Source organism: Lissotriton helveticus, chromosome 7, assembly GCF_964261635.1.
Source record: "Lissotriton helveticus chromosome 7, aLisHel1.1, whole genome shotgun sequence".
Lineage (NCBI taxonomy): Eukaryota > Metazoa > Chordata > Amphibia > Caudata > Salamandridae > Lissotriton > Lissotriton helveticus.
The window spans coordinates 1,303,943,044-1,303,962,267 of record NC_136068.1 but is presented as its reverse complement, the minus strand read 5'-3'; the positions used below and the strand labels follow the sequence as shown (position 1 = coordinate 1,303,962,267).

Genomic DNA, 19,224 nt, shown 5'->3' with positions numbered 1-19,224 from the left:
CACAGACTCCCTCTGGCACGCCTTCAGGCCCTACAGAGCCAAGAGGTGTCCCATTTGGGATACCACGGGTGGGCCTGCCCCTGACACCAACTAGGCCCTCTGGATCCGGATCTGGACTAACTCCTTCCTCAAAGCCGAGACTCCCGGCGCCACTCCTAACATCACCGGTGTCACACAACGACATAGAGCCATTGCCCTATATGTTTCCTAGATGGCGCCGCCACAGAGTCATTTGACATTGACACCGGACACACTGTCTGATCTCCAGTATTTAATCTTTCATAGATTCACATGCTTGTATCTTCCCCGTCGTCATGGTGGAAGTCACACGGTTAAAGAATAACCATAGCAGTGAAAGAAAAAGCTGCATAGAAAACCTATAGGGAAGTGTATAGTTTGGTAGCTCATCACCATTTTTATGTGGTCCAAACACCAACCAATCAGCTGCCAGTCCTGAGATCACAATCCCCAGCAGAGCCACCATACCTCAGATTTCCAACCGCCATCGTGTGAGAAGGAGTCTCCCTGAGCTCTGCTCAGTTCTTGATTACTTGGTGAACTTTTGACCTATCTACAGCTTTTGGATTGAGGTACTGTTTTTCCTCTCTTATTTCACCATGTCTGAAGGCTCTAAGAAGAGTTTTTTCAGATCTTGCAAATCTTGTGGGAAGGCAAGATTATACTCTGAGGACCCTCACAAAGAATGCCTATACTGCCTTCACCCTAAGCACGTCCCTAAGGAGTGCAAGTACTGTTGCACTTTCTCGGCGAAAACCATGAAGGACGGAGAAGCGTGCTTATTATTATGGCTTAAAAAGATGAATACCTCAGACTCTGAGTCTGATGAGGGAGCTAAAGTACACTCCTCTTCTAAACATAAGAGGGAGTTGTCTGAAGAGAAAGTTGAGGTGAAGAAACAGAAAATGGAAAAAGCAAAAACCAAACACTAGTTGTATTTACCTCAAACATCACTCAAAAGGTTTTCAGAGACAAAAGCTCAGTCGTCGCTCCCATCGACGAAGACCAAGGTTTCTTCAGTCTCGACTTCGATGAAGATGTTGATGACCTCAGCGTCGACTACGTCGACGACGACTGCATTGTCAACACCATCGATAATATATCGTTGACGACGACACCGTTGACGATTCCATCGACGACATTGTCGACGGCACAACCGTCGACGACACCGTTGACGACGAGTAAACAAACCTCGTCGACGAGCTTACCATCAACGACGACTTTCAAATCTCCAATGACAAGATCCATCACATTAAAGACTTTTCCACCGTCGACGGGCTCGTCGACCGAACAGAAAACAGCAGAATTTAGTGCATGGACAAAGATTTCGCCTCTTCCACCTTCTAAACTTCTGGATATACAGTAGTCGGAAGATGAAGCCCCCTATGGAGTAGCTTATAGCCCTTCGCAACCCCAAATAAAAAGCCAGGACACAGATGAAGAGGACGTTCAGGAAGTTCAGGAAGAACTGTCGGTTAAAGATCGTCCAGTTCAAGGAACCACAAGGTATGAATCATTCCAGCAAGCCTACGGTTACGATGAAGAGGAAGAGGATAATATAAGGGAAGATGCAATATCTATGCCTATTTCTCTAGTCTCCTACTTAAGACATATGGTCAACGACTACTATCGTCGTTTTCCAGAGGACAGTACTCCTGCAGCCAACACCACGAGTGTACCACAGCAGATTGTTCAGACTCTGGTAGTTCAGCCCCTACCTCAGGTGCAAATGGTGCATACCCCTAAAATAATAACAATTAGGGATGACTTTGCGGAAAGCGACACGGAAGAACAGCCATAGGAAGGAGAATTAATACAAGACGACCCTGGGGTCGATGAGTGGAATCAATATGTCACTTCTTCGCCAGTAACATCGCCATATCCGGCAAACTCACCACCGGAATACATTGGTGATTTCCATGACTTAATGGAGAAAACTTCCAAAGGGTTCGACCTTCCTTTGCCGGTAAAGGAAAATTAGTGTTTCCTATACAACTTTAAGGAAACTTCGAGAAAATCTATAAGGACAATACCAATCATTGATCACATCTGGAATGAGGGGCTGAGGATTATGAAAAATCCAGCCTCGGTTGCAGTATCACTTCCGAGGATCGAGAAAAAGTATTGTGCCCCTGAATCATCACCAGGGCCGGACTGGGATCAGCAACCAGCCCTGGCAGGTTGCTTCTCCACTGGCCCTGGGAACGGGACGGGAGGGAGTTGTTAGCCGCTAAGCACTGCTCCCGCTTTCCTTACAGAGGGCTGATTTTGCAGCACTGCTGCAAAACTGGCACCCTGTAAGAAAAGCGCCCCCCTGTGGCCACAAAACTGGCCCCCACCCCTCCAGCCCACCGTGCAAACGCCCGGTGCCCGCTACGGCCAGTCCGGCACTGGGCATTCCCGACCGGAATCAATAGTTATGCAGGCGGTGCAGAGACGCTCCAAGAACCCGGTTTCTACTTTGTGGGCTCCCCCTGACAAAGAGGAAAAAAAGATGGATGGCGCATGAAAGCGCTTTGCAGTGTTGGCAGAGGCTTCTATCAAAGCTATGAATGCATTGGCACTTGCCAGTCATTATAACCGACAGATGTGGTCAGACATTGCTCCACTTTTAGCTTATCTTCTGGAAGACAAGAAAGAAGAGGCAGCTGTAATTTTACAAGATGGAGATAGAGCTGCTGCCGAGTCCATCGACATATCCATGGCCATATCGTCTCTTGGATTCAGACAAATGACTGGAGCGGTAACGCTTAGACGACAAGGGTGGCTGAAGGCTACATCTTTCTCGCCCGAAGTTCAGGCAAAGATCGTGGACATGCCTTTTGATGGTGAGAACCTTTTCGGAAAGCATATAGACGAGGCATTGCAAGGAATAAAGGCAGACATGGACACAGCAAAAGCCTTAGGCTCTCTGCAGCAAGGAAGATTTCAAACTTTTCGTGGAAGAGGATCAAGAGGTCAGTTCAATCGGAGATCTTCCTTTCAATCTAACAGGTATCAACCTTATCAACAGGGATACCATCAAAACAAAAATAACTAGCAATTTCACTCCTTTAACACCTCTTACCAGCAGCAGTCTAGAAGAAAGCCTGCCGCGAGGGGAAGTGCACAGGACTCCAATGGAGACAGTGACGATATTCAGGCGCCGTCCTCCACGTCACGCCCCAATAAGATCCCTTACCTCTCGCTATTTTCATCAGTGGATGTCAATAACATCGGACAGATGGGTGTTGGATATTATACATCAAGGCCACACCCTGTAGTTTATACAAAAACCTCCAGCGCGACCTCCCATTCACAGAAACCAGAACCATATCTCAGCACTCAAGGCGGAAGCCTTGGCACTCATTGTGAAAGGAGCTTTAGAGGAGGTTCCAACTCTACAGCAAGGGAAAGGATGCTACTCGCATTTTTTCCTCATAAGGAAGAAGCAGTCCATCAAATGGAGGCAGGTAATGGATCTCATAGGCCTTAACAAATATATCAAGAAGACCTCGTTTCGTATGCTGTCACTACAAGAGATTCTCCTAATGTTGCGCAGAGGAGATTACATGGCATCGTTAGATCTCTTAGATGCCTATTTTCACATTCCAATTCACATCAAATACAGGCAGTTTCTACGATTCATGGTTGCGGGGCGCCCCTGCCAATTCAAGGTGTTACCCTTTGGCCTCAGATCCGCGCCAAGGCTATTCGCAAAATGCATGGCGCCGGTCGCAGTGCACTTGAGACAGCAATGCCATCAGATATATCAGGACTACTGGCTCATAAAAGGTGCATCGTTCAAGGAAACACAACAAGCCCTAGAATGCTGCATGGTTTTATTCCAAAGTTTAGGACTGCAGATCAACATGGAAAAGCCTACCCTAGTTCCAGCGCAGTCACTCCAGTTGCTAGGAGCCAGATTACAAACTCAGGAAGCAAAAGCATACCCCTCGGAAGAGCACACACAAAAAATAATGGAACTGACAGCACAATTAAAAGCAAAAAGGTTCATTTCAGTGAGAATCTTCAAATCATTGCTGGGAATGATATCATCTTGCATTCCTTTAGTCCCCAATTGTCGACTTCGCATGGGGCCGCTGCAAGAACTACTCGACAAGCAATGGGTACAAGCCCAAGGATCCTTCGAGGATCGAATTACTATCAACCCTCAGATCAGAAAAGCACTGTCATGGTGGGGCATCAGGGACAACTTATCAAAAGGTCTACTGTTCGGACCCCAATCTCCAAGCTATGTCATGATGACAGATGCCTTGTTACACTGATGGGAGCGCACCTTCAGGAACTGGAAATAAAGGGCCATTCGTCAATGCTAGAAGCCCAATTGCACATCAACACACTCGAGTTAAGAGCGGTGTTCCTGGGTCTGCAGACTTTCTTACCCAGAATTCGAGACTCGCCTGTTTTAGTCAAGACAGACAGTACGACAACAATGTTTTACTTACTGAAGCAAGGAGGCACAAAGTCAAAAAGCCTCTCAGCGCAAGCCCAGGAGATTTGGAACTGGATGCTACAACACAACATTTCCCTGCAGGTCCAGCATGTTCCTGGAGTACACAACACCAGAGCAGACACCTAAGCAGATTGGCCTCAATCTGTCACGAATGGGAACTAAATCAAATTCAGCTATTAAGGATATTCAGATTATGGGGTACACAAACTCTGCACCTATTTGCAACTCAGCACAACAAGAAATGCAAACATTTTGCAAGTCGATTCCCTCAGACGGGGTTGTGGGGAAATGCGCTACACATTCGTTGACCGGGGATGTTTGCATACGCGTTTCCTCCGTTTCCTCTCATTCCAAGGATACTACGGAAAATGAGAGTGGAACCGTGCCTTCTGATCCTAATAGCCCCAGTTTGGTCGAGACAGTTCTGGTTCTCGGAACTCCCCCATCTGTCTGTAAATCCCAGAGTACAGTTTCCATTGATACAGGATCTGATGAGAGAAGGGCAAGTTCTTCATCCACAGTTAACCTCTCTGAACTTGTCAGCCTGGAACTTCATGTGCATGAATTTTATTCCTTAGATATCCCTCAGGACTACAGGGATTTATTATCAAACTCTTGAGCAACATCTACCAACAAAACAGCAAATTGAAAAAGATTTTGCCATTGGTGTTCTGATCAACATCTACATCCTTTTCACTCTTCGCCGGAGCAGATTCTACCGTACCTACTTTACCTGGCCAGAGATGGGCTATCCCATGCTTCAATAAAAGTACATCTTGTGGCTATATAAAGATATTGTAGAACGCTAAATCATCCATCGCTTTGGTTGAATAGGATCATAAAAGAATTCCTAAAAGGACTGTTCAGAGTGTTCCCACCTATTAAGCAGCCGTCCATTCCGTGGCAGCTCAATGCAGATTTTGTATATCTCATGAAACCTCAGTTCAAAATGATTCACAAGGCGGAGTTACAGTTTGTCTCTTGGAAAGTGGCATTATTACTCGTTCTCACTTCCGCCAGAAGAGTCAGTGAGATTCAGGCATTCTCTGTCTCTGAACCTTTTCTTCAATTCAAATCGGACAGAGTCATTCTCAGGACAAATCCAAAATGTATCCCCAAAGTTTCTACGGGTTTTCATCTAAATGAACCAATTGTATTACCTACATATTTCAAGAATCCATCATCAGTAACAGAGAAATCGCTGCACACTTTGGACATCAGAAGATGCCTCAAATCTTATATTGACAAAACAAAATCATTTCGGAAAACAGACCAATTGCTTATCGCCTTTGCTGGGCCCAGGAAAGGCTTAGCTCTATCAAGATCTTCCATTTCAAGATGGATAGCCTCGGCCATCATTTCATGTCATGAGAAGGCAGGAAAGCCCTTGGGCGCTAGAGTTCGCTCTCATTCCAGAAGAAAAATGGGAACGTCGACCGCATTGTATCGCACCCGGACATTTGCAGAGCAGCAACATGGACAAATGCACACACCTTTACCAGACATTATTGTCTGGACACAGCGTGGAAGGTGGACAATTCAGTTGGACAAGCATTTCTACAGCACCTATTTCACTAAGGTACCCCTCAAGCGATATATTGTATATTTTGATTAGGTTGTCTGATGTATGCATTGTTGATTCTTGTTTCTTATTTCATATTAACATGTCAAACAACAAAAATATGCATATCTTTGTTTTTTTAGCAGCATAACTTATGATTTCTAATATTAGGAAGCAGGGCCCTACAAAAAGGGGTCTATCCTACAAACGCTGTTTGGGTTATGCACTGCTGACTATTCTGATACAAGCATGTGAATCTATGAAAGATTCAATACTGAACAAAAAACTAGTTACTAACCTGTTCACTATGGTTCTCCAGTATTGATATCTTTCATAGTTTCACATGCGGCCCGCCTCCCCGTTTTTTTGCAGATAGACCACTTTTTATCTCTAGATACATCCTTGGCTCACTCTATGAGCTGGTTGGTAATCTGAGGTATGGTGGCTCTGCTGGGGATTGCGATCTCAGGGCTAGCAGCTGATTGGTTTGTGTTTGGACCACATAATAATGGTGATAAGCTACCAAACTATATACTTCCCTATGGGTTTTCTATGCAGTTTTTCTTTTACTGCTATGGTTATTCTTTTACCATGAGACTCCCACCAAGACAATGGGGAAGATACAAGCATGTGAATCTATGAAAGATATCAATACTGGAGAACCATAGTGTAAGGTAAGTAACTCGTTTTTTTCTGACTTTTGGGATGGTGATGACGATAGCTATAGGTTTCCTGACCCAAACGATGACCTGGGCCCAGCTACCATAAGGACAGCTGGGAGATGCCAGCAGACTGGACATGTCTTCAGATTCTGGCCTGGTATCGCCTCCGGGACCTGTTATACAGGAAGACACATCCTTCGCCATGGTGGAGGTCCTCACCTGCAGCTTCCCTCCATCACTGCCAAGACCAACGGAGGTGCTTCAACCCTAGTTATCCTCTGTGGAGCCCCTACTTCCCCTTAATGAAGCCCCACCTCACTGACATAATCCTGCACAGATGAACCGGTGCACAGGATGATTGCCTGTCACCACCACCCCACCACTGTGGACCCAGCTTTCCTCACCCAACACATCACCCTAAGCGCCTGGTGGTGCAGGCCTCAGCCGGCAAAACTCAACTCTAGTGTGTTCCCTACCACTCCAAGACAGGGAATCCAAGATGCTGGACACTTTCGGGAAGAAAGGTTTCTCTACTAACAACCTAGCATTGGGGTTAGAGAATACCGCATGTCTCTTGGGCCATACTCACATCTTCCTGGACTCATTTACGCAAGTGCTGCTCATGGTTGTGGAGGAGGCTTGGGTCATACTGAACCAGATCATACTTGATGGCCTTGATGCAGCAAAGTTCACCATGCATTGTGGATTGGACACCAGTATATTGCTGGGCAGGGCCATCTCATCCACAGGGGCACTCCGCCTCCACGCCTGGTTGAGACCAGCTGACTTCTCAGGGGATGTCTAGTCTGCACTTATGGACATGCACCTTGATGGTTTCTGCCTGTTCAGTGAAAAGGTTGATACAGTCCTTGAGTGCTTCAAGGCAAGTTGGCCACTGCTAGGTCATTGGGAACCTCCCTGGCACTATGCCAACCGCACTCTTCCTTTCACCAATTCAATTTTGTGGCTACAATAGGGGCTCCCAGCTGCATCCACAATATCAACTGTACTCCAAAGACCATCAGGCTTCCCAGTTCTTTTGTGGCCAATGACAGAGGACGTGGGACTCAAAGCCAGCATACTGTCCAATCTCCACCCCTCCAGCTGCTGCAGTCTCCAAGCTCTTTAGCATGGCCTTAGCACAGCACGGTCACCCTGTTAGCATCAGGATGAGGCACCACCTGTCCTAATGTTAAACCATAACATCACACAAGCGGGTGCTTTAAATTGTCCGGCAGGGTTACTCTCTGCCATTTTTTGAAAAACTGCCACCTTTGCCACCATTCTCAGCTCGACTGATGATGAACCATCTCTCCTTGTTATGTGAGAAGGTGCAAGCTCTTTTGGTCAAAGGAGCCATTGAGAGTGCACCAGCATCAGAAGTAAGTTGTGGTTGGTATTCCCCCAACTTTCTGGTTTTGACAAAATATAGAGTTCTCCACCGTATCCTAAATCATCACCCTTTCAACACCTTCCTCCAAAGGAAGAAACTAAAAATGCTCACCATGGCCCAGGTCTTGTCTACCATGTATCCCGGAGAATGAATGGTAGTGTTGGATTTCCAGGACATGTATTTCCACATTCCTGTCCTGCAGGCCCACAGGCGTCACCTGCAATTTACTGTAGGCCAACAGCATTTCTAGTTCCCTGTGCCCCCTTTTGGGCTCACCATTGTCCCTGAAGTGTTCACAAGAGTGATGGTGGTGGTTGCAGCACAGGTTCGGAGGGCCGGGGTTTCAGTTTTTCCATCCCTTAACGACTGGCTGCTGAAGGCGGGTCCAGCACAGGCAGTTGTCGCCCATCTCCAGATTACGGCGAACCTCCTCCGTTTGTTAGGGTTCATTATTAATGTGCCAAAGTCACATCTGACTCCTTCTCAAAAGCTCCCCATTATCAGAGCAATTTTGGACACGGTTACCCTTCAAAGTGGAGAGTTCAGGAATTTTAGACTATGATGCCAATGTTTTATCCTCAGACATGGATCTCAGTGAGACTTAACTCTGAGGCTGCTGGTTCTAATGGCCTCCTGCATCTTGCTAGCGAAGTACGCCAGGTGCCCATGCAGGCTCTGCAGTGGGACCTAAATTCCCAGTGGGCACAGCTGGAGGGTATTCTCTCTGACTTGGTCCGTATTTGGGAGGAGACTGTAAAAGACCTGCAGTGGTGGTTGCTGGATTGTAATTGGGTCACCTGTAGACTCCTCTCTCTTCCCCACCCAGAGTTGACAGTGGTCACCGATTCATCACTTCTGGGATGGGGCAACCATCAGAGTACTCTAGTCTCTGGTAGAGGTACAGCTCCACATCAACCTTCTAGAGCTGAGGGCTGTCCCCTTGGTGTTGTAAGTTTTCCTATCATCAATAAAGTGAAGGGTGGTCCAGGTGTTCACGGGCAACACCACTGCCATGTGGTACTGCCACAAGCAAGGTGGACATGGCTGGAATGCCAGGAAATGTTCCTGGTTGTACAACACCTGGTGGCAGATGAACTCAGCCATCAATGCCTTGCGGATGATGAATGGTGTCTTCCCCTGGTGGTGGCGCAGGGCAGGTTCATTCACCCGAACCTGTATACTCACTTTCTTCAAGCTTGGAGGTTGAGCAGCAACAGCTGATTGTTTTCAGTCTTCCTTCTGAAACCTGCAATGTTGTTCTAGCAGCAAGGCATCAGTTGACGGAAATTGTTTACACTGGCTGTTGGGACAAGTTTGTGGCTTGGTGCTCCTCATGACAAGTTGATTCCAATTCTGCCTTTCTTTCTATTTCATCTTTTTTGCAGTTGCAGGATCAGCCTTTCCTGTTTTAGTCACCAGTTGTAACACGTTTTCTTAGGGGCTTACATCGTCTGTTCCTACCTACCTCTTTTGTTGTATACCGGTGGGACCTTAAATTGGCCTTAACATACCTTATGTGTTCTCCATTCAAAAAACATGCAAAGCCACCCTCGAGACTTCAGACGCTTAAGTCTTTTAGTTGCAATTACTTCAAGCTCTTTTTATTAACATCTTATACAACAGCTTCTGGCCAGACAAACTGGTTCTTTGAACTCGTGCCTCCTTTCTGCCAAAAGTGGGGACTCCTTTCTATGTCGGCTAAATCATCATGCTGCTGACATTTTACTCTCCACCTCATCCTTTCAAGGAAGAGGAAATACTCTATTATATCATATCAAACTTTATTTTGGCAATTTGACCCGTGAAAGTTATGCATAAAAGTGCACACATTAAAATACAATTACAGCTAAGAAGATAAAACTGTAAAAAATTTAAAAGTATACACATTTTCAGTCAGAAGTAGGAACAAACTTCATTCTTGCGGTCAGTATCCAAGTGTCCAGATTCGATAGCAAACAATCTTGATTGCAAGAAGGATGGACAAAGTACATAGTGCAAGAGTGTAAAATACATAGTTGTGCATGTAGTTGCCTAAATGAGCAGCAGATGGAAGACAATCTTAGCAACCAATAGAAATGGGCATTTATGATGCAGAGCGGTTTATATAGAAATGCACAATGCATACTTTTGCTTATAGAGATCTCAGTAGGCAACAGATTGATAACAGTCTGAGTGGCCATTGAGACAGGGTGTTTCTAGTACAAAATGATTTGTGAAGTTAAATGGATTCAGAATTCAAAAGTAAAAAGTGCAGGATAAACATGAAATACATAATGTAGTGTGCTAGATCCACTAGTAGCTGATAAATTAAAAAAATCCCAGCACAGCTGGTACAGCAATAGCATAGTGTAGTGTGGTGGTGAGCCTCAGCAAGGCCTACCAGTGCTAGGGATTCGCCCTTCTCTGCACAGAGTCCTCATGAGGTGGAACTACATTCACACAGCACCCTTCGGTAATGCATGAAGTTGCACACTGAATGGAAGGAGCTTGGTCCTTTTATACCCACCCAGGGGCCCAAATGAAGGCGGTACAAGTACAAAATGCTGGTTTTAGGTACATATAAGGTCATACAGAAAATGCACAGTCAATAAGTGGGAGGAGCTAACAGTTGCTAATTCTGGTGAACACATCCTGACAGTTACAGACTAACAGCAGCTGCATGGACAGCTGCAAGCTCAACTGAGCATGTGCGAAGGTGGAAGATGCTAAATATATCTCGTCTTTAAGCAGATTTCAAGAGCAGTTAACAGAAAGGTAGGACAGAGCACATGGCGAGCACATGGTAGCACATGGCAAACAAAATGGCTGACAGAAATACAAAATGGATTCCACAAAACGGACAAGATAGTCTCTAAATACAGGATGGCTTCTGCTAATGCTAACCTAATCGCTGCCAAATTACAACAGTAGGATTCACATGAGTCGATGATACATGTGCTATTGAGCTTGTGCCCTAGGTTCAACAATCTACCATGGGGCAAGAAGGAAAGCACACCCTCATACAGTGCAATGGCGAGAATGATTCCTGCGCTGGGTCATAGAGTATTAGCGTCTGCCCTGGTGTTAGAAGGAAGGAATTATTAATTTGCGCCTCAATAGCCATGCCCTGCCCAAGAATTGTGTGCCACTGTACAAACAAAAAGTGGGTTTGGATCAGTCCTCAGGATTCTGAGAGCTCCAATATGTCTCGCTGTGCCACTTTGGGCACAGACTGGTGATAACCAACATCGTCTTAATCTTTCATATGTAGGGTAGGCAAACAAGAAGTGAACAACAGATTCCCTCGAGGTCTTGGACTGGGCAGGTCAAGGGTAACTCAGTGGAAGCCGACCATTTTTCTGTAAATGAGATAAGAGGTAAAGTTCCAAACCTGATCTGTATGTAGAGCTTTCTGTCAGTGGGGTCGGCAATGAGATCTAAGTAAGGTTCATAGAAGCTGGAAAGCTTGAACATGGTGAGTTTGATTGTCAATGAGCCCCTTGTTAGATGGATGTCTACATTCTGGGTAACCCAGTGCCACTATAGCTCATTGATTTTTTCCTTGGAGGGTAAGTTAGTAGTAAGGGGGTCTAACTAGTTATTCGATCTCATGCTTTGGTATGTCTTCTCAGGTGAAGAATCTGAAGTTAGATGATTTTATTAGAAGAACAAGTTACCTTTAGTAATGCTTTTTCTGGTAAAGACTCGATTTAACTGCAAATTCCTCTCCGACCCTCCCATCCTTATTAATAATAATAATAATAATAATAATAATAATAAATATTTAAAAACATTTATAAAGCGCCTGGTTACACTAAAGAACAGTGTGTCCCCGCGCTGTAGATGCAGTCCACTATAACCACTAAAAACAGACACACAATGAGAGGGGGGGGGGGGTGGGGGGAAAGACAGAGGCCGACCACAAAAATTAGTCTTTGGGGAATAGATAGGTCTTAAGTTTAAGCCGGAACCGAGATTCTGAAGGTTCCATCCGAAGTTCAATAGGAAGTTCATTCCATTGTTTGCTGGCTAGGTACCTAAAAGAACGACCACCCATCCGCACTTTAAGGATACGGGGTGCCGTAAATTGCATGCTACCCATGGATCTCAAAAGGCGTTTGGGGTGGTACATAGTCAGCATCTTTTGAAGGTAGACGGGACCTTTGCCCTGTGCAATACAATGGACCATGCACATGGTTTTAAACTGAATACGTTCCCGAATAGGGAGCCAGTGCAGGGTCAGTAGAGCACGTTTCCCGGATGACTTCCTAGGCAGATTCAGGACAAGTCTGGCTGCCGCATTTTGGGCGCATTGAAGTTGGTGCAGACCTTTTTTGTTCAGGCCGCAAAGCAGAGAGTTCCCATAATCAAGATGAGAAGTGACCAGGGCGTGAACTAAAGTTTTCCTAGATTTAATGGGCAATAGATCCAGGATTTTACGGAGAACCTTTAGTATGCCATAGCATTTACCCGTCACATTCCCAATGTGTTGGGCATACGAGAGATTGGTATCAAGAAGTACACCCACATTTTTCACAGTGGCAGAGGGGGTAGGTGTAGGACCCAGGTCAGAGGGCCACCAAGCCGACGTCCAAATAGAAGGTCGAGGACCAATTACTAGAAGTTCGGTCTTATTCCCGTTGAGGCGGAGGCAATTAGTCTTCATCCAGCCAGCGAGATCCACAGGACAAGCGGAGAAATTAGCTGCTGTCTCAACTGGGTTATAAGATAGAGTAACTACCAGTTGGGTGCCATCGGCATATGACACGATTTCTATCCCGTAAGATTCCACCATCCTTGCAAGGGGCTCCATGTACAGATTAAACAACGTAGGGCTCAATATAGAACCCTGAGGGACCCCTTGTCTTAGAGAACGGGGCGTAGATTTAAAAGGGGGGCAGTGTACTTGAAATTTTCTGTCCGCAAGAAAAGAGCCCATCCATTCATAGGCTGATCCAGCTAACCCAGCCTCACTCAAATGGGCAAGAAGCCTAGAATGCAACACAGTATCAAAAGCCGCACTTAAGTCCAGCAATATCAAGGCAGCTGTCTGTCCCTCATCCACTTTTTGTCTAATCAATTCTGTGGAGAAAAGAAGGGCAGTTTCTGTAGAATGTTTAGCTCTAAAGCCTGATTGGGAGAAATGAAGAAGTTGACTATCCTCCACAAATTTCACCAACTGTCTGTTGACCAGTTTCTCCACAACTTTGGCACCAAAAGGCAGGAGGGAGATGGGACGAAGATTGTCTAGCTGAGATATGTTCTGGTTAGCTTTCTTTTTTATAGGAACCACCTGGGCTAGTTTCCATTCTCCTAGCACATGACTTTCTTGAAAGGATAAGGTAGCCAGATTACCTAGATGGTCCCTCAATTGTTCTAAGTGACTCCTGAGAATCTTGGGGGGAACAGCATCCATAGGGGATCCTGATTGAATACCAAGAATTAGTTTTAACAATTCCTCCCTCGGAGGAACCTTGAACTCATTAAGACATTAAGAACCATCCCAGAACTTGGCTCTTCACCTAACAAATTCAGTTAGATACTGCACACTGGTCAAAAATCATTCTTGACGTGGCTCTGTGTTTTTGGGGCAGAAATTGTCACAAAAGTAGCTGATGTCAGCTCACCGGGACTCTGGCAACGTCAAAGCTGAGCTGCCAACGCCACACAGAGGTACTGCTCAAGGTTTTCCAGATCCAGTCTGATGCCCTGGGAATGTTCTAAGGGGAGGAAGCTGCAGTTGAATAGAGTCTCCACCAGAAAAGTGTTACGGCTTCTTTGGATTGCGGGGCTTTACCATTCAAACTTCATATCTCATCGAGGTGGTATTCTCTTCTTTCTGATTTGATGCCCATGTTCTTAGACTGCTTGGTGGTTTTACAGATTATGGCAGCATATTCTACATGCTTGCTCTACTTCTCTCTCGAAATATTCCCTATCCTCTATTTCCTCCACAACAGATAGCAGAGGCTCTAAGTTTTCTTTGTCTTATTTACGTGGTGCATGTAGTAAGGGGATTCATTGCTTCTTTGTACATTACTTCATTATCTTTTAGTTTCCCTTTAGGGGTCATATTAGTTCTGTGTTCCATTTTCTGTTCACAACGCAAAGAAGAAAGCCGCTTTGACAATAACATTTAATGAGGATCTTAGTGTAGCTTATTGTTATAAATAAACAAATAGCAAAACAGTGGGTCACTCACACTAAATATATCTTGCAGAAATCAACAGATACTGAAATCGAGGTAGAACAGAGATCAGTTACGCCTATTTAGTACAATATTACTTGGATGTACATTAGAAAAAAAGCAATGGAGACCCCACGGACAATACATATAACATATACATTAACTATTACAAAAAGAGAAAGCAAGTGAACAATAGACAAGAAAATACAGCAAGAGGCCTTGAAGCTGTTTCTCAGAATCAATCAACAAGAGAAGCATGATTCTCTGTTCCCATAGCGTTGGCCTCTTCAATGGTAAAGTTCTTCGTTGTGTTGTAGATATTTACCCCTGTCCCTTGTGCTATTTATCGGGTGCACCAGGTGTTGCTATTATTTTCTGCTCACAGCTTGCTTATTTATAAATCGATGTAGACCTTTTCTATCTGCAGAAACTGATGGCTTAGGTACAGTTTGAGTTCCAATCCTACAAGAACAGGAATGTCTTTGGACAATGTATTTGAAAATTAGTGCTCCAAACAAAATGTGTATTTTCCAATTATGAGTCTTGATTTTGACGTATTTAGACTATCTCACTTTGAAATGTTTAGATGTTCATGAAAGGTTGTATAGACCTTGCTTTTGTGTGCTGGGTGCTGCTTCCAAGTAATGGACCTCCCCATGACTTTTAGCACAGGTGATTAATTTGTTTAAGAAGACTCTCTGTTAAGGATCTAAAAAAGATTCTTTAGCCAACTTTCCCAACGTTACCAGCCATACTATACTGGTAGCTGTAAGCACAAGGGAATTCTTCATGAGAAAGAAAATGTAAGTAGTATGTCCAGGAATGAATGCTAGCGAAAACCTTACAGCATGCTGTCGCATGTCCGAGAATACTTCAACCCAAGAATGGCCAAGTTGGGGAATGGAGGCTCTTTCAAGTATTTTCTTTCAATGACTGTAAGTTGTGCTGGTAGTGGGCACACTCGAAGATGTACTTTTCACTGGTGAGTCTGTTGGTAGTCTAGGAAGTCAGATTCTGAACCTCTGAAATCCCCCACTTTTGTCTTTCTTTTGTATCTCTCCTGTGGTATGGGATCCCCAACAGAATCTCAACCACTGTCATCTCTAAGGTAAAATAGATTTGAGCTGTAATTTCCAGTGCCCGCCTTTTAAAATAAAATAATCTGCTGTGCACCTGGGGTAGAGGCTTTAGGCTGTTGCAAGTGAACATATGCGCATAATTGTGTGCATATGTATAGGTTGATTGATCAAGACTGTTGTCTGACTAAGTCTAGCATCCGCACACAGGTAGCAGTGTGAGAGGTGGAGCCCAGTCTAAAATTAATATGGTTTGATTTGATTTGATTGCAGATCAAGAGGGACTGTATAATCCCATTTTGTAATAGTGTAACATTTATAAGGCTTTTCATTGTGTAAATCGAGATTGGGATGTGATACAAAGATCAGGGTAAATTATTTTTACCCAAATTAGTGGCACCGGAATCCAAAAAAGAAGTCTGTTTTGATATTTGTGGATGCCTTAGCATATTTCATGAACTGGCATATTTTTCTGCGTCAGCCTTAATACGGTTTATGCTTTGAGCTGCCTTGTTAGGGGACTTCTTCTGCTCAGGCTGGCAAACCAAAGATCCCTAAACACCATAGTCCCATCAAAGGGAGATTAGGCTTTTGTTGAAAGAGAAGGGGGATGTGGTAGGTATTTCCAAAGTGGATAGTCGCAGCTCTCTGTGTTGTAATTGTAAATGCAGAGTCATTTGAAGAGACAGGTCTTCGCCTACTAGCGTAGAGAGAGGTTGTTTCACACTTTAGGAGGGATGTATGAGATGGCTCGGCCTCCGGTTCAGTGTGTGACTGAGGAGCAATGCCTGGAAGGTTGGTGGAAAGAGATATGGTTTTTAAGGTAGGCTGAGCATGTGTTCTGTAGTGCTTTGAATGTGTGGGTGAGGAGTTTGAACTGTGGCCACTTGTGCATTGGGAGCCAGTGGACCTCTCTTGGGTATGATGTGATATTTGTTCTGCATGGAGGTTGAGGATGAGTCTAACTGCTGCGTTTTGGATCTCCCCTCCCCCCCCAAAAAAAAACCTAACCTGAAGTCGAGATGTGCAGGCAATCGGCGTCGTATAAGAGGAAACGGAAAGAAACTTCCGCTTCCTCTTCACGACGTATGACGTCACCACGGAAAAATACGTGGAGAAGGATAAACGTGGAAATACCATTCCATTGTAACGCATGCGTGGTAAAGGCATGTGTTACAACGGAGTTCGTTGTAAGAACATACAACCCATCTGAGCCTCCATCCAAGGCTTCTAGGCGGCTTTAGGAGAGTAGTAATGGAGTAGAAACCTGTATGCTACCTATTATTTCCTTATATACAGTCATTATAACTCCAAGGGTGCTGTGTACAAGTTTTATGCTCACTCCTTACTTTCCGTTGGCTCTTGTGGCAGCCTTAACTTCTGCTAGAACAGATTGCCTGGAACCCATCAAAGGATACTGAAAATCGAGAGTAAATAGATATAGCATCTAAGGAGGGTAGGTAAAGTGTTAATTCCTAGTCTCATACTTTGATGGTGGGAACCCCAGAGAGGGAAATAAATCTGTGTACAAATACATATTAAGGACACCACTTAGGATCTAAAGATACATGTACATAACTTAATAATTTCATACAGGAATCAAGCATGCACCTGGATACCCTATCAGGTGATTAGCTGCACTTTATAAATCCTGATTGATTGAGTGATTGAGTGATTGATGCAAAACAACAACCGTATAGACACACACTACCTTGGGAACCTGACCATTTACGATATTCCCTCCTGAAGGGGGCTTATAAAGAATATTGTTATAGATGTTTGGTGGATCTCTGCTATTCTGAAGGGTAGATAACATGTTCATGCCCAGGTTACAAATTGAGAACATTGACATGTGCAGCCATGTTTATTTCCATTACAACCACTTCACTTTTGTTCTTTCTACTTTTATCACTCTAAAGGTTGCAATTAAGAGCAATCTGGAGGAGATCCCAGGTGCATGGAGGTAACACAGTGTCACGTTAGCTAGAGGCTTGACTCCTGTCGAAGCTTGTACCATGAAGTGCCCTTAGGTGGCATCAGCTTTGGCATGCACATGGTGCAGCTCTGTTGAGCAACAGAAGGGACCCCCATTTATGTTCTGGTCCAGCTCCCTCTCTAGAGTCTGATTCCTATTGTACTCAAGCAAATGACCATATACCCTCTACCTTACTACCGCAAGCGTGTTTCCACTTGTTCACTTCACTTGTGTCTCTTCCTCCTCTGTCCTTTGAAGCTGGATAAAGTCCGCAGGCTGTGCAGCTAAAAACTCAGCTACGCGTCTTGGAGACCTATCTGCTGCTGACAACTACAAGAACGTCATGATAGAAGCTTGTAAATCAGTCCAGATGCTTCACTGGGCGTATTCATAGTGTCAGTGTTTTTGGTCCCCTCATAACGTTTCGCTTTTCACGGTTATAGTTGCAGAGGCTGGAAAAAGTCCTCGATCCAATGGCAGGAGGAACAGGTCCAAAAGTGGAAGGGGATGCTCAGATGGGCCTGCAGTTAGCTTTCCTCAGGTAAATGAGTCTGTGCTCCGCAATCATCGAAGTGTCATGAAGTGTGCTTGTGTGTGCCGGTGGGGACTGCGCGCTTGTATGCTAGTGGGTCTGTTGCTGTTGAACATATGCTTGAGTGCCTTGCTAGGTGAGTGAGGACTGGGCTATAGATGGTTGTTTGTCCATTGCTACATGCATGTTTGTATGTCTGTTCCAAATACAGATCCCTATTCCCAAGTCAGTGGTAAGGGTGGAAATGAGTAGACACGTTCCAATCAAATATTCTGCACAGTCCCATTTGCAGTCACGTGCACAGCATACTAAGGAAGGACCGGGTCTTTCTCACCACTGCTCAAGGTCACTGATGTACAATGAGAGACCAAACAAGCTGTTACCCTTTGGTGTGTGAGATTTCTGTGAATGCAGTGAAATGAAGTCCCCCATACATCACTGGCTCCTGGCTGCTTTTATTGACTCTGATCACGAATCCTGGAGTGGTGGGGAGAGCAGTATCTATTGATGATGAGAGTGGGTAGTACTGCAGGCCTGAAGCCACCTGATGTAACCTCATGGACTGGTAGTGAAGGGAGAGCCCTCCTGCTGGAGTGTCGGATGTTCTTTACCATCCAGATATCCTGGTGATGAACAATGGAAGTTGGTCTACACTGATGTGTGATGATGCTCATTCTTCTCGTTGTTTTGCTGTTCAGTTCCACTGTACAGGACATAGAGAAGGAGCTGAAGGAACTGAGGACGAAACAGGATCAGGGCAAAGCCAAGATGGAACAGTCAGTGACCCAGACATCCGCGCACCTCCAAGACCAGGTCAGATCTTAGAGAGACAAAGGGAGAGGGGCACGAGAGAGAGCGTGAGAAGGAAGAAATGAGAGAGAGTGTCTTAAAGCAACATTAAAACAAGACAAGGAATAAGTAGAGCTGGCGGGGAGAAAACAGGAGCATTGGTAAAAGACAGATGTGTAGGGATAATGGTGGGAAGGAATAGAAAGAGTAGAAGAGACAGAAAATAAAGCAAGACACAAGTTTGAAGAGAACAGAGTTAATGAGAATGAAAGAGGTGGCAGAACTATGCTCAAATATTTTGATTGTATAAAGGATGAAGGCGGGAAGATGTTTCAGTGAAGAAAGTGGGAAAGGAGATGGATGGATGGAGAGAGAGAGCAGAGGGTTAGAGGAAGGTATGACGAAGAGGAGGGCAGAGCATGGAGGAGGACAGAGATTGCAGCAGGGTTGTGGCAGCCATGAGTTTAAGAAAGATTTAATTCAGTCATTCATCTGTGTAAACTATTAATTGACTCTTCAAAAAAACACAATTATAAACGATTCAAGCTCAAACCACCATAATGTAGACAGAGACAAATCTATTATAAAGGGGGAAA

General features: G+C 44.8%; 1 protein-coding gene across 3 annotated transcripts in view; it reads left to right on the top strand.

Moving 5' to 3' along the window:
- QRICH2 (glutamine rich 2) overlaps nucleotides 1–19,224 on the top strand; it is a 418,913-nt gene that overhangs the window by 236,062 nt on the left and 163,627 nt on the right. For 2 of the 3 annotated variants that reach the window (XM_078654584.1, XM_078654583.1), the window contains exons 7-8: nucleotides 17,751–17,848; nucleotides 18,538–18,652. The exons of the other annotated variant lie outside the window; for it this stretch is intronic. In XM_078654584.1, the coding sequence (XP_078510710.1) occupies nucleotides 17,751–17,848; nucleotides 18,538–18,652 (213 nt within the window). The remainder of the gene's footprint in view (nucleotides 1–17,750; nucleotides 17,849–18,537; nucleotides 18,653–19,224) is intronic. 3 annotated transcript variants of the gene reach the window in all.